We start from the raw sequence: 16,051 nt of genomic DNA on the forward strand, positions 1-16,051 counted from the left end.
ACAAATATTTATGTCTGTGCCTGAAAAACACTGAGATGGTCACTGGAAGACACATAACACTGGAATGTGTGTGTAAATTTGTGTACTGTCCTTTGCGGAAGGGAGGGGGGACGTCCTTCGATGAAGTTAGTCGGTGTTGTTTTGGCCAGTGTTTACATAGCCTACTGTACGTGTTCAGATGAGAACAATGGCATGGAGGCTTACAAAATGGCAACATGAGTCAGTGTCAACAAGGATTTTTTTTTTAAAAGAGAAAAGGTTCCTTAATGTATGCTGCTGAAACTCATTTTATGTTTGGTGAAAAATGGAGAATTGAATTAGAATTAAGTGTTTGGTGGTAAGTGTAAGAGTGGCTGGTGAAGGGACCCTTTACATGTTTTTGGAAGCAGCAGATTAAAGATCAAGACAGGAAGGGCCAGGTTTAGGGAAACAGGAAAAGTGATGCAAGGAAGTGGACTGCGTCACCAGCCAGCCCACCACAGTCTCTGCTAAAAGTAAAATCCAGACCCAGCGCAAGTATGGAGTCTTTGCTCAAGTCACCAATGAAACTTGTACTTTTGACAGGTATGTGAGCTTCTCTATCCTGTAGCAGGTGTTTAAGACTGTATGGAGGCAGTTGTAGATGTGTTTGTATTCATAAAGTCTCCATGTTAATTGTGATGGGTTTGATGTGAAGAAATTGCAGTTGATCTCGGCATGTGATATTAAAATAATTTAAAACTATATTTTATGTAATGATTTATCGTTTAAAACAGACGAGTGGTTGATAAAATTGTTGAATAATACATTGTATTGTAAACTTGCGTCAATGTATTATGTAACTAGCGCCGCTCCAGTTAAAGGATCCCTGTGTGTTTTAGAAGGTTACCAAAGAAGTGAGAGACAAAGATTCAATATTTACTGAAATCATACATCACAAAAACAAAACAGTAGGTTTTGGCATTGTTTGGAATGGTATATGTTAAACTAACACACTCTGTGTTTTTTTATTTGCATTTGTGCAGCATGGCTCTCCAGTCTGATGGACCCATGCAGCCTCTCTGACATTTGTAGTAGTTGTAACAAACTTGCGACATGCAAGTCCATCAATGGATCAAAAGAGGCCTGCTACTGTAACCAAGGATATACTGGAGATGGAACAACATTTTGCAATGGTAAATATCAAAATACAAAGCAAGCCATGTATGACTGAGTTGTCACAATGATGCAAGAGTGCATCACATCCAGACTTGTGAGTAGCTGCCATAAAAGCCTTGACTATTTTTGGACGCTTTTGCTGTTTGTGACTGCTCATCATTAGAAGACAGAAGCATCAAGGCAATATTTGTAATCATGTGGGTTAATCTAACATTTTTGGAACATGTTGGTTCACTGTGAACAGCAAAATAACAAAGATATGAGCAGTTAAAACAAGTTCAAATATTTGATTTTTTAAAAGCTTATTTTGATGCCTGTTCACAACAAAAAAAAACTAAATTTAAATAGGGACATAAATGATTAATATACAACATTATGTGGTCATTTGACCAACACATATACGCATGTTGGACAGTATTGATAATCTGTAATTGTTTGTTTCATATTTACTCCAAAATGTTAGTTCAAATCACACATGGCTTTGAACATGTACAATGTTCAATGATGTTAAAGTCAGAATGTTTTCCACTAATTAAATTATTTTAATATGCAAGAAAACTTTGCTTTTAGTCTTTGATTGGCTGATTAATTAATTTCATCATTTCAAAACATAAAAGCCCAATAAAGGAGAGTTAAAGTAAGATCTGTCTGAGCAATTTTTAAAAATGAACATCTTTTTGTATGTCATACACTTTTACATAGAGTGTGTTTGTCAGACCAGCAGTGATGGTTTAAAACATGTAATTTGTGTATTGCCTGCCAACTATTTGGCAGCTAACCTCATTGAGAGTTAATTACAGAGAAAACGCTGCAATGTGAAAAAGATATCACCACGATACAGCTTTAACATTTGTGTGGCCAGCTCTGCTTCTCAGTCAGCATTGTTACTCCTGTTATGTTTCTGGGCTGTTTAGAATTCCTGGAACCCTTTTTGTTTCCTGACCAAAACTAATCACAATCAGAGAGCAGCTTACATATTTCAATGGCCAAATGTAAATCAAAATGTGACCACTATAAACACAGAAGCAAATGATTTAAAAACAAAAAGGCACAGTGAAGTCTAGGCAGTTCCTATGTAGTGTTATGTCCAAACTTCTAAGAAAAGGAAGTCAAAGAAAAAAAAAATATTGTAATGCTTACATGAGTGTTTGGATCAATCTCTTTTAGAAATAAGCAGACAATACATTTCCAACAACTGAGTGACACAACACAGAAACAGTGTCTTTACTTGAAGGTAAAACCAAGACATCAAAGTGAATATGTGAATGCAATGTTTGTGCAACAATGACGGTTCAAGCGTCCTGTGTGTAATGGAGGTATTTCCCCTTTGAATATAGTCACCTCCCTCATCAGGGCAAAGGATTTCCCTTCTCAGGCAACTTTTGCACATAAGGTACAGAGGGGAGGAAGAGCAAAGCATCCATCATACCTAGATAAGTGAAAACAACAGTGGAAAGTCTTACCAGGTCATTTCCAATAAACAGGGAGACCAGAGACAGAAGGTGTGTTTGAAAATAAAGCTGGACAAGGACTTTCTATAACCTCTGCATGTGGTGCTTAGTAAACATGAGAAGCGAAATCTGAAATATTTCAAGTAATTTGAATTTCTCAGAATGAAACACCAGCAAATAATTGCTCAGCAATCACGCATGTTGACAATTCAAATGGTATGTAAGGTAGCAGCCAAAGTTCTAATCAAGTCTAGACTAACTTCATGGAGTCCAAGACAAGACCACAACTGAGCTTCATCAAGTTCAAATCAACACCAGGACCAAGGATACGTATCAAATTGAAGTATTCTTGAATAGTGGTCTAATTGTGGAGGACAGTTCATGTCAATATTTGTGTGAACATGCACTCAGAGCCAGAAAACAAAAACAAACAAAAAAAAAAACAACCGCCTGTTTCATAGACAATGGAGAGAATGATGGGGTGATTGTGTGAAGTTAGTTTTTTGGATATGAATCAGTGCATTCATATGATAAATACACACCATGACTTCAAAATCAATGCTGCAAAATTCAGATGGTTGAGTTGAAGTTCTCCTTTCTGTGTTTGGAGAAAATGCTGATTTTATGTCTTAAAATACACCATAATAATTTAGTGTTATTTTCCTACTCAAGCAAAAATAATTTACAGGATGAATTTAGGATAAACATTTAAGAGTGACATACATTTTTGCAGTCACAGAGCAGACTGCAGTCAATATTTTTTCTTAATGCACAGCAGTCAAAGAGGAAGAAATGTATTGTTAAAGAGGAAGAACAGAGATTTCAACGTCTCAGACAAAAATGGAATTAAGCTTTTTGATCAAGGAAAGATAAGGAACAGAGGCTGGTTTTAAGTTCAGGAACTTTCTGGAGCATTGGTTCTCAAACTTTTTCATGTCAAAGACCCTTAAACAAATAAAAAAATTAGACCATAGACTCCTATTTGATAAGATATTAACTTTTAGATGTTTTATTACAGAATGTGTATGAAACCCATGACTATAAATAGTCACACACTCTGTCATTGTGTTACTAGATAGTGTTACTAATAAACTAGTTCCCTTTTTGCTGAGGATCCCCTGGAATCCTCTCAAGGATTGCTGGTAGTTCCCAGACGTCACTTTGAGAACCACTGTCCTGGAGTTGAAAGTGTTGAAAAGGCCTTGTGGAAAATTGGAAATGAAGCAAAAGTACACAAGAGAGATTTAGTAAAATAAAAAAGAAAACTACAATTAATCATGAAGCTTACAGTCAATAATGCATTAAACAGCTGAAATTGATAAAAAATAATTATTATTTAAAATAATGTTTCCAAAGGGAAAAAAAGGTTTTTGAGCCTATTTAAATTTTGTCTATCAAATAACCCAGTGTACTCTCTATCCACCTCTTCTCCCCACAGACGACGACGAGTGCCAGAATGCGACTGATATCTGCGGGGGCAAAGCAAAGTGCACCAACACGCCGGGCAGCTACTACTGTACGTGTTTGCCTGGATACACATCGACAGGACTGGCCAAGTTCCAGACAAACGATGGCACTGAGTGCATCGGTAATGTCCAATTCTTTACCACTCAAATTATAAATGTGAAAGAATTTGCTTTGGTCACATAACAATCAGTAACATATAAACTGTACTGACATACAGTAGGACCTCAAATACAGCTGGTCAAGATATAATCTAAAGCTTTGTGTGTGTGTGTTTGTCTGTGAAACCAGCTATGACACAGCTGTGAGGGCGTCAGAACTGTGTGTGTATGTGTGAACTGTTTTCTCTTCCACTGTACTGGAAAGGATAAACACGTTAGAGGTGATTTTTTCCCTCGTTCTTTCACTTCCTTCCCATCTGCTATTCTGAGTAACCATCCGAAATCTTTTGCTCCATTTGCACAAGAAGAACAGCACCTTTATCCTGTAATGTGGCTTAACATATTCCTGCAGATTTCCAACTGAGCAGCACACACATTTAATACGGTTTAGAAAACATTTAGCTGATTTTAGTAGCTGATTCACTATTCTTCCAATGTGTAACATGCATGTAAGGATAACATTTCTTCTTCCATCTTTCAGCATTTTTAGCTTTTAGAGATATTGCAGACAGATAAAAAAAAGTAACATTTTATCAAGCCAAGCAGTTAGATTATCAGTTTAGATGGTGGCCTTTTAAAATATTGTCTTTTAACTTGTGTATTTATTGGTTATATATTTTGCCATCTGTTATGCGGAGAGTGTCACTTTAATCTTACTGTGTTTATCTTTAAGTGGAGCTGAACTCTTCATTTGCATCTTTCAGACACTGATGAATGCAAGGAAGGACAGGCCTGTGGACCAAACTCCCACTGCCATAATACGAATGGATCTTTCTATTGCACCTGTCAGCGTGATTACATCCCAACTTTGGGCACTAAGCATTTTAATCCAGAGAGAGGTGTAAAATGTAAAGGTCAGTATCAGGATGTAAGTGTGCACACACACACCACATGAACTGGCAATTGCATCCAAGGACAAACATCTTCCTTCATCTTTTTTTTTTTTCTTTTCCACATGCACACAGAATATAGAGCATCAGCCATTTTATACATTTTTGACTGATATGCAATACCCCAGGTTAGCGCCATAAGATTGCATCAGGTTACACCAGACTCTATCTTATATTTTCTGACCGTTCAAGCAATGCTGATGAGATGTTATGCCCCGTGCACATTTCATGAAATTCAGGTTACTGTTTCGGATTTCTTTTAAAACCTGTGTTCTGGTGAAATCATAGAAATAATCTTGGTAATGGTTGTTTTCCAGAGCATCCTCAAAAATACTGCCATGACAACATTGGGTGCATCACGCGGACTGTCAACAAAACACTTGAATATGTAAGTACCTTTCCTCAGGATCTCAGCCAAATATGGTAAAGAATAGATATGTGGACACTGCCCTCTATTGGCGAGGACAAAGATCAACATGAGATGAAACAGACTGAAACTATACCATACAGTATCAAAGATGCACAGTGTCACTGATTCAAAGCACCTGAAATCAGGTCCAGCCAATGTAATCCAATTGCAGATCACAGTGCTGGCAGTTCTGAATCATCAGTGTGCCCCCTACAGGCACAAAAACTAACAGCAGCAGTGGTTTAGGAATTTAGACCCCATCTACAGGCAAAGAAAGTAATGATTTTGACACATGGGCCAACTTCAGGCAACAAGGGTCTTTATCCTCCTATGTGCATGCGTATGTGTAGGTGTGTATTGTAGGGACAAAAATTGAGTATTTTAAGAGTTTTGTTAACTGACATATTTTCTGCTGGACACTAGAAGGAGTTCAGACTTCACACTGCTCCGATTCATTGTGTGTTCACTGTCCTCCAGGATCGTCTACTGGTTTCTCGACAGGCAAGATGGGCTCAACAGCCTGATGGTTAAACTGAATGTTAGACTCAGTAAATAAAAGTTTAGAAAGAGATTCAAACATTTAAAAAAAATGAACTGTATGTCTATATTTTTTCATATATGTATTTTTTTTCTAACTTAAACATGCACACCAGCAAAACAGAGACTATAAAAAATGACATGTCAAAAACTGCCATATATATTTATTTATTTTTTGGTGGTGGTGTCAGACTGAATGACCAAACAGCTCCTTCCTGTGAAAAATCTCCAACTTGTTATAATTTATATAAATGAGCACACTTGCAAGTTTGTGAGTTATTTACATACCAGTTCCATCTTTTTTTAAAGTTAAGTAAATAAATGCTTCATGGAATATGCAATTGCTAACTTTTTTCTTTCCCCCTTCTAGATGAGCAACCTCACAGAGCCCGAGAGCCTGCTGAAGGAAATTGCTGACCAGACATCCGGTGATCTCACGTCAGTGGAAGTGATTGCATATGTTGAGGCCTTGCGTCAATCTGCATCAACGCTTTCTGCCGGAGAAAATGATTACATTGTCAAACCATCCGTCATCAACTCAACTCTCTCAGTAATCTTTGTTTACCAGTCTTGGTTCTCATTCACCATTTGGAGCTCTGCCTAAGCTGCAATTATGCTTTGAACTGGTTTACAAAAAACAAAAGAAAAACAGGATGGCATACAGTCCAGCTCTGTTTTAGCATGTTCAGCAATTCAGTTGTTTGTCTAAAGAATCAAGTTATATGCTATACTATGAGTTTGAAGGCTTGTGCTAACACTCAATTTACTTAAGTCAAGTGATTATATTGTTTTATTATAATATTTAGTGAGTTTTTGGTTGTATATTTGTTCAGGAAGCAGGTTTCCAGCATTATTTGAGAATACATTTTAGGCTTAAGATTAGAGTCTCTGAAGAAATACAGTGAGATCAGGGAAAGTGTTGTAAAGTCTGTACAGATGGAAGAAATTGGCAATTTTAAGAGCTTGATATTTTGTAGCATCAAAGCTAACGGGAAAAAACACTTTGTCCCAGCTTATATAATTAAATATTTGCCCAAAAAAAAAAAAAAAAAAGGGTTAGCAGCTTTTTAAACAAAGATAACCCAGCTGCAGAGAAACCAAAGGCATATTGTTCTAAACATGCCTGATTAAAAACATTGTGGTACAAGCATCCATTAACATGCTATATTATTATAAACATGCCATACTGCAACATTTTCTTTTCAACAGAAATTAGTAAAAGTGGTAAACAACTTGGTGGAGAAGGATGAACTGGTGGCTTGGAGCAGAATCAAAGAAGAGCGCAGGGAAAATACCATCACCAAGCTGCTCCACACTGTCGAGGAAAGTGCTCTGACGTTGGCCAACAACTACAAAACTCCAACCGAGCTCGAAATCAAAGCTACACAAATGGGTGAGATAATTATTAACACAGGAGAGCTCTTACAGACACTCAAATTATATGAATTTGTCTTGCCATTTATTCCCACCTGTATGCAGAAAGTGATGTTTTGGATAATTGCCATTTTCATTATTCCTTGATATCTGTTTTTTTTTTTATTTCTTCTTTTTTTTTAATCCTCAACCAAAGAATTGAAACTCTTCACCTTTGATGCCCGTGACACAAAAAACAAATTGTCTGCTTCCATGGGAGGAGATCATATTAATCTAACTCCGAAGCTGAGACCAGGGGAGAGCAGAAATGGTAAGAGTAATTTCAATGTTTAAAGAAGTGTAAAGTGAAACACACCTTTTCAAAGTTACCATCTGCATGCTTGGATTTCTAGAGAATACTGTTTTGTTATCTGTTGCCATTTTGCCACATGCATTGTATGCCAAAAAAAGTCAAATTTTTCTTTCTTTTAAATACCAAAATCTAAGCTGTGAAGTATGAATTTTTGCTGATCCCTTGGGAGCAGATATAAAGAAGTCCCATCAATCTGATCAAAGATTTTAGGTCTACCTTTATTCTTGAACACGAGCACTAGCAGCAGCAACATCAGTCAGAAGTACTGGGTGTCAGCTTGCAAAAAATATTGCTTCTTTAGGAGCTCCAATTCATATTCAAGTCCAAAATTAATTTCTGCAGAGACCTATCAAACCACCAAAGAAAATTATGATTTTATAAATGACCTGCATTTGGTCCCATCTGCACACTGGCTGCACATTTAGCATTTCCGAAATATCTTTCTGTTTTGTGTGATCTAAGAGACAACTAAAACGATTATATAAAAGCATGTGTACTAGCTGACTGGTTTAACTTTAATCCAAAGTTTGATTAGAAAGAAGTTTGACCCCCTCCTGTCTTTTGTTAAACTTTTCTTTTTGTCCATCAGGAACTGTGTCAGTGGTGTTTGTGCACTATGACAGCATCGGTGACATCCTGAAGCCGAGCAGCGACCCAGGTGTCACTGACTACTCGCGGTATGCAGGAACAGGGGAAATCACTGTCAACTCCCAAGTCATAGCAGCGGCCATCAAACCTGCTGACGTCTACCAACTTGACCATGTCACCTTCACTCTGAGACACAACGAGGTAAAGACTGCACAGAGTGCTGCGGCCGGCCACATTGTTTATCACACCTCTGCACTCAAAACGTATATCTTTGCTCCAGAGTGTTAGTGTTTCTGTGAAAAAGACAATCTGCCAATGGATTTTCTTTATGATTTCCTTGAATAAAAGGATATGATTTGTGTTCTTCTGCACAGATGAAATTTAGAAAAGTTTAGCCAGGGGTGCAAAAAAAAGAAAAACTGGTGAAGTTTTCCTTCAGTTGCTCACTATTTGAAACTGACTGTGAGCTCTTTTTTGTGCTAGCTATATATAATTCAATAATCAACATAGATCCAATAGGATCTTGCTCAGTTTGAAACATCAATATACCAACAGATATACTGTTTCCATGTCAGACTGAAACCATCATTGCATTCTTTTTTGAGGACGAGAAGCAGCTTCTTTATTCCCAGATTGACTCTGGCAGTTACTTGATAACTGCCAGTTTCCATTAAAGTCACATTGACACAAACTCACATGGGAGGAGTAGTTAGTGCTTTGTGTTAAGTTTTATGAAATTTTAAGATTTTGTTCCATGTATTTCAGCAATGACTTCTCAGTTAAGGGGAAGTGGAAGAGGAAAGGGGAAAAATTTTCGAGGAAAGCGGGTAATGAGGGAAATAACCCTAAAAGTTAATGTACTGTTTTTTTAAGATAATGAAATGAATGAGAAAGTGAAATCATTATTTTTGTTGGACCCTTGAGGTTTAAGCCTAACGAAGGAGGTGTTGATTTATGTTGAGCAGTAAAAATCTTCGGTAAATTGCCTTTAAAGAGCAACAATCCATGTTTTTGGCTCTGCTTTTGTGTAGACACTTCAAGGATTCAAGGATAATGTAAATTATCAAAAATGCTACACCAACTGGTCCAGATGTAAATCTAATTGAATGTTACATAGTAAAGATTCAGGAAATACAAGTGAGGACAACCTGAAAAACACTACACTTCAAGTTATTCTGTTTTATTAATTCAGACTTTTTTTTTTTTTTTAATGCAAATGTGGTTGTGTGCATCATAATTTCAGGATTTCAATGATAAATAATCCGCCTTTGGCAACATATTTGCACATCGTCACAAGATTCTTCCCCCACAAAAAATGCCTACAGTGAGCTGCTCCCTTGGCGCATTGTGTGCAGCACACATGACTGAACTTTTTGACCCGTGTCAGTCATTTTGACCCAAACTCATGCATGATAATGACATCATTTTATTTTTCTAACAGTAAGCGATGAAGTTGTGATACAGTGTCAAGTGAAAAATAAGAAAAGTCAATGCAAAATAGCAGCAGTGGATCTGTAAATTTTGTTCCGAAGATTTTCAGTGTGATTTCTGATATCTGATGCAGTCAAACCGTGGATGGATGGTAATTCATTTTCACTGCTATTTTGATAAGCCCTGCAAAATCGGTTTTTAACCCCCCTGGTCACGTGGTATTACCTATAGAGCACAAAAACTAATAAAAACAGTACCATCCACAGTTAACAGTGTCTTTGTTCCTCTCTATCGTCTGAAGCCCATAGACACTAAAGCTGATGTGATGAAGTGCGCCTTCTGGGAGTATGAGCCGGACAGCCTGCAGGGCCACTGGGCCACTCACGGCTGCAAGACCGTCCACGTCAACAGCAATGCAACCAGCTGCTCCTGCAATCACCTCACACATTTTGCCATCCTCATGTCCTCTGGGCGAGCCAATGTGAGTGATCATACATTAAAAATACAACTCTAATACCATAAAGGTATTTCCTTTTTTCGCATTTTTTCACTGGGGCTTTAAATTATTCATTAAAATGATTTTAGGAAAAAGGTCGGTCATGCTGAACAAATTTCTTTTCATTGAAGGCAAAAGTTGAGGTTTATATATGGATTATCCAAGTTTCAGTTAAAGTGCCAACGGGATTGTTTTAATTTTTTGTTAGAAGAAAATTATCTCTGTCTAATTATACTTTTCATAAATCCAACTTTAGATGAGGGAACCCAGTAAATACAGTCATGTTTTACAGCTTTTTACAGGTTGTATATTCTTTTGTCCTTAGATTAAATATTGCTGTTCTGAAAACCACATATCTCCAGTATGAACAGCCCCATTTTAAGCTCTGTGACATTGCATTTTTCAGATAAAGTTTCAATTTTTTTTCTCAAAAATGTGTCCTTTTTTTAAATAAATAATATAATATAATATAATATAATATAATATAATATAATATAATATAATATAATATAATATAACTGGCTCACCAGTAATTAGATTAAACATTATATATTTTCTCTTAGCATTGCTGCTTTTTTAAGGCCCATCTGTGAATTGTAGTTTCAAACTACATTACAGTGAAGAATTAATTCACAAAAAAACAAAAACTACATTTCCAATAAACTTCTAACAGACAGCCAGACTCATGACTGACTGTCATGATGTCTGATATACCAGGACCAGAACTGGCTCAATATGTCTTCAAGCCAACACATTGGTGTGACACCGGCGTACACTCATATTATATAAAATGAATCCAAGCAGAAAACACAACAACTTCAGCATACCATGTAACTGTGAATGAAACACCTCCCTTTCCATTTGCTTTTCAGCTGGTGGCCCACTATACCATCCTGACCCGGATCACCCAGCTGGGGATGATCATCTCCCTCATCTGTCTGTCCATGTGCATCTTTACCTTCTGGTTCTTCAGCGAGATCCAGAGCACCAGGACCACTATCCACAAGAACCTGTGCTGCAGTCTCTTCATGGCCGAGTTCATCTTTCTGGTGGGGATCAACATGAACACACATAAGGTAACGAACCTAGTGAAACAAAGGAAACCTCCTGTTCCTGCCATTTAATTTTCTATTAATTAAACATAATTCGCATTTAAATTATTAGTACATAAGTGGTCACTCAATCAGCTATTGTGCTACATATTTTGTGTTACACTTTTAATTCTCTCTGCTTCTTATTTCCTTTAATATATATGACAATATTGGGACAAAATAATCCTCAAATTATCAAATCTCTGTCTCCTTCTCCCTTCTTTTGTCTGCTTCTTGGCAGCTTTTCTGCTCTGTTATTGCAGGGCTGCTGCATTATTTCTTCCTCGCGGCCTTTGCCTGGATGTGCATCGAGGGCATCCATCTGTACTTAATAGTGGTTGGCGTCATCTACAACAAAGGCTTCCTGCACCGTAACTTTTACATCTTCGGCTATGGAAGCCCAGCAGTGGTGGTGGCCATCTCTGCGACACTCGGCTCTCAGTATTACGGCACTGATAAAGTGTGAGTGTAAAAGATCTGAGTTTTTTATGATGTAGGTGTAAAGGTGAGAGTACAAAGACTTGTACAAAAAACTAAGACAGCAACAGATTATATAAATTATAAATACAATGGATTAAATTTGGCTTAGACAGTCTGGTAGAAAGTAAGTTAGTGTAAAGGAAATTCTGAAGGTTTTCAGGTAGGATGGAGAATTTGAAAAGAAGTCTATAAATAGAAGTAGATCTGCTGTTTGTTCATTCAAAATGCAATTAAGAGATTGAAGTTATGCACAACAGATGCTGATTGTTCATTACTGTGAGGAGAGGTAACTTTTCTAACAGTTAATCTTGCACTTGTAAGATAAGAAAGGTACTGGCCTTTACGATATTGTCATAATAAGATTAAGAGAGATATAATCTAAGGCAAAATGATAAAAAGCATTCCTTCCACAGGAGGAGGGAATATTGCAACAAAAACCTAAAGTCAGTCAGCAGAGGTTGTTATATAAAATATTCTATATTTGTATTTTAGGTGTTGGCTGAGCACAGAAAACAACTTCATATGGAGTTTCATCGGGCCTGCATGTTTGATCATTCTGGTAAGATCCCTGAACAATTAAGAGTGACGCAGATGTCTTTGTAACATGGTAAAAACGAAGCATTAACTGGCATCATCAAATAGGGATTGTGTCAAAGACAAATATTAATTTGATGGTGTGTGTTTGTTGTGTTTGTTTTCCTCGCTCTCGTGTAAGGTTAATCTCTTGGCTTTCGGAGTAATCATCTACAAAGTGTACCGGCATACTGCTGTGAAAAAACCTGAAATCAGCCACTATGAAAACATCAGGTGGGATTATCTGTATTCTTGTTAAATCGGTCAAAAAATATTGAAAGTCTGGTTCATCAAGTTCCTTATCTGATGGATTATTATCTGGTATCATCATTATTTTCATCCTTTTGGTATCACATTACAATTAGTCCTCTGTTTGTTGTGTTGATTCACACTCTCAGGTCCTGTGCCCGCGGTGCCTTGGCGCTGCTGTTCGTGCTGGGTGCCACCTGGACTTTTGGAGTGCTGCACATTCTCAATGAGACCACCCTCACTGCCTATCTGTTCACCATCACCAATGCCTTCCAGGGGATGTTCATCTTCATATTCCTCTGCGTGTTGTCCAGAAAGGTAAAATCATTGTGGTTGAATGCATTCATTAGAATATAGGTAATGCTGAAGAGAATCTTCACGCTACTTTGTTGATAAGAAATACATATTTTTGCATATTAGACAAAATGTTATTTCAATGCAGATTTAACTTGAATACAGAACAATTCTAATATATAATATTCAAAATGTTGTGTATTCATCTAAATTCAACCTTTTTAAATTCTGTTTTTTCCAGATTCAGGAGGAGTACTACAGGCTTTTCAAAAATGTGCCATGTTGTTTTGAATGCCTGAGATGAATTAATGCAACAAAAGCTTGATCATCTGCACTCGTACAATAATAGTCAACACTACAGCTTTGCAATATTCTGTGACTCATGCTCTCATTTTTTGGAAAAATGCAGTGGGAGGAATTGTTTAGTACAGATGTCTAATAAATATGAACACATAGCAGCAGCAGTCATTTCTAAATCTCTTGTTTCCTCTTTCAAAGACTCACCATCTACACATGATGTTAGTTTATTTTATGTTCAGGATCATATTTGTACAATGCACACATACAGATCATTGTCAGATATTTTATTGAAGACAATCTTCTGATAATAATACTGGAATCAAAATATTTTGTATATTTTCAGTTTAATTTAATGCTTTTACAGTTATGAGCTTTATACTGCTGCCCATTGTCTTTGAGCCTTTCTCGTGTTTGAAATTGATTTGTAAATTATTAAATTGAATGTGGCAAACCAACACATATTTGTGCTGCTCACTTCTATTATGTGTAAAAATCTGTGGTCTTTTAATGCATTCTTTAACACCACATTCAGTACAGTCTACTAAATATGAATTTTAAGGACACGTTCTCTCATATAGTACATGTCAGTCAGTAGGAAGGACAATGGCGCCATCTATTGGATATAATAAAGAATACACTTTATATTGTGAGCACAAAACTGAGACACAAACTGATGTCTGGCAACATTTTCTGTAGTGCATTTTACAACATTTGCCTGCAAAGTGAGATACATTTGTCTCAATGTGTATATTTCCAGTTGATACGATGTGTGACAGATGTTTAAACTGGGCTTTGTGCATAATGTTAGCTATACATATGGTAAGTAAGTTATATCTGTGTCTTTAACTTCTTTTTTTTTTTTAAACACAACAATCTTCAACATTTATAGATTTTGGCTTGCAAGGCATCGCTTTATGATGATTTCAAGATTTATGTGTGGGAGCAACTGTCTAAGGTTGGATCATAATACCAATGCATCATTTTACTGACCCTGCAGAACAAGATGTTCAGCCCTAAATCTAGTCCCAAAGTCCAGAATCTTTAAACTGGTCACACTGCACTGTATAAGTCAAGAAACAATTCCTAATGTCTGTAGTTGTGTTTCTTTAATGAGGTGAAAAGACACAGGACATTTGAACCCTACAATATTGGTATTGTTAAACTTGCAAGAAAGCGATGTCAGCTGTCTACAGTAGCAGTGTTCAGACTGATGATGGACATGTCTTGTGACCATTTCGATTCTGATGGTCTAAAAACATTTAATTCTATGTTTTCTTGTGCACTAATTTTACAAATGTCTGTGTATAGAGAGGCATGTTATCTAGACTAAATCCTGGACAATAATTTGTAGGACATGGTAACATTTAGTAGATTCCCTGCAGGTATTAGTGGCTTACATCTCTCTGGAAACTTGAGAAAAAGCCCTGAATGTTGTTTTTTAAACTGTTGAAGACATATACAATATGTTTTCTCTTTGAGAAAGATTAAGTCTTTGTTTTGAAATGATTTTCACCTTCTTTGAATCTCTCAACTTAAACCGTACCAGGTTTATAACTGAAACTTACTGTCACTCAAAATGTAATTCTGTAAAAAGCCCTGTATATGTGTTTGTAAACCTAGACTTATTGTAGTAGTGTTTGGCAGGTCTTTTATTGATTTATTTTGTCTCAGTACTATGAAAAGTGGATAAGACTCCAGAATTTACTTTAAGAACTACATTTGGCTGATAAAGGTGTTTCTAATACTCACTGCATTCTTCCACTTAAGAATAATCATGTATGAAGGACTAAACCCAAATAAACACTGTCTCGCATTGTTCAAAACTGTATATTTCTTTGTTCTCAATTTTAGGACAGAATGTGACACTGGTGCCCTCTGCTGGCTAATGCTCAAAATTAAAAACAGGAAAAGCAGATAATCAGGTGAAATGAAGCCTTAGAGTGAAAGAGGGATGATGACTTAAGCACGATTACACAAGGGACTGTAGTACTGTAGTGCAATCTGAACATAATCCTAAAAGATGGTAGAAACGGACAATTAGGCTGATTGCTACTTGATGTCATCACCATGAGACTGCACACATAAACAGGGCTGTGAAGCCCTTTAGGCAGAGGCAGACATTGTTTGACTTTGTTGTGTCCAGGAGGACGGCTTTGTAGTGTCGGGGGACAGTGATTAGCATGCAGAATTCAAGACCAGGAGTTTCACTGATATTTAAGAAGGAAAAAGAGCAAGCGTCGTCTGCTCCTTCGCTCCACATGACTGGGTTTAACTGAGGGAATAAATGTGTATCCCACTGGGTTCATCCCTCAATTCAGCTGTGAAAAACTTGTTTACTTCAATTTCTGAGTGATTCAAATTGAGGCTTTAGCTTTGATCTTTTATAAATACTCAAAAGAAGCCATGCTTTTTATTATGTGTTTATATAAGATATAGCACAACCCTTATGTCTCACATAATATATAATGTAATGTCCAACATATTCTCAGTCATGTCACATTTTTTCAGCAAAATCAGATAGCATACAGGCACTGTGGTTTGTTTTTCAGGTCAGAAATTGTACACATCTGTCACAGCCGCCCTTTTCTTGTACACAATGAGCTGCTGAGAATTATCTGTATTATTCATGTCACTCCGACAATGTCACCGGTCATCATGGCTCTGGTGCAGACATGTACCCGAGTTAAAAGCATGTGTTTACTTAAAATCAGTCACAAGGCGTATTGCAACCAGTTTCCCCAATCAAAACCCATGCTAGTATATAATGGACAAAT

The 16,051-nt window shown here is 36.8% G+C and overlaps 1 protein-coding gene across 1 annotated transcript; it reads left to right on the forward strand.

The window, feature by feature from the left end:
- Positions 1-428: 428 nt before the first annotated feature.
- adgrl4 (adhesion G protein-coupled receptor L4) lies at positions 429-15,100 on the forward strand. The gene is made up of 16 exons (XM_062424691.1): positions 429-564; positions 1,005-1,154; positions 4,027-4,176; positions 4,918-5,067; positions 5,421-5,491; positions 6,420-6,599; positions 7,259-7,442; positions 7,620-7,733; positions 8,365-8,564; positions 10,096-10,275; positions 11,163-11,366; positions 11,623-11,843; positions 12,354-12,420; positions 12,577-12,668; positions 12,833-13,001; positions 13,219-15,100. The coding sequence occupies exons 1-16, from the start codon at positions 519-521 to the stop codon at positions 13,279-13,281; spliced, it is 2,241 nt and encodes a 746-aa protein (XP_062280675.1). The 5' UTR covers positions 429-518; the 3' UTR covers positions 13,282-15,100.
- The last annotated feature ends 951 nt before the right edge of the window (positions 15,101-16,051 follow it).

Source organism: Scomber scombrus, chromosome 8, assembly GCF_963691925.1.
Source record: "Scomber scombrus chromosome 8, fScoSco1.1, whole genome shotgun sequence".
NCBI lineage: Eukaryota > Metazoa > Chordata > Actinopteri > Scombriformes > Scombridae > Scomber > Scomber scombrus.

Coding starts and splice junctions, on each gene's coding strand:
- adgrl4 (XM_062424691.1), top strand. CDS start 519: ATGGAGTCTTTGCTCAAGTCACCAATGAAACTTGTACTTTTGACAG. Junction 5,492..6,419: donor TCAACAAAACACTTGAATAT/GTAAGTACCTTT, acceptor TCCCCCTTCTAG/ATGAGCAACCTCACAGAGCC. Junction 12,669..12,832: donor AGCCACTATGAAAACATCAG/GTGGGATTATCT, acceptor TCACACTCTCAG/GTCCTGTGCCCGCGGTGCCT.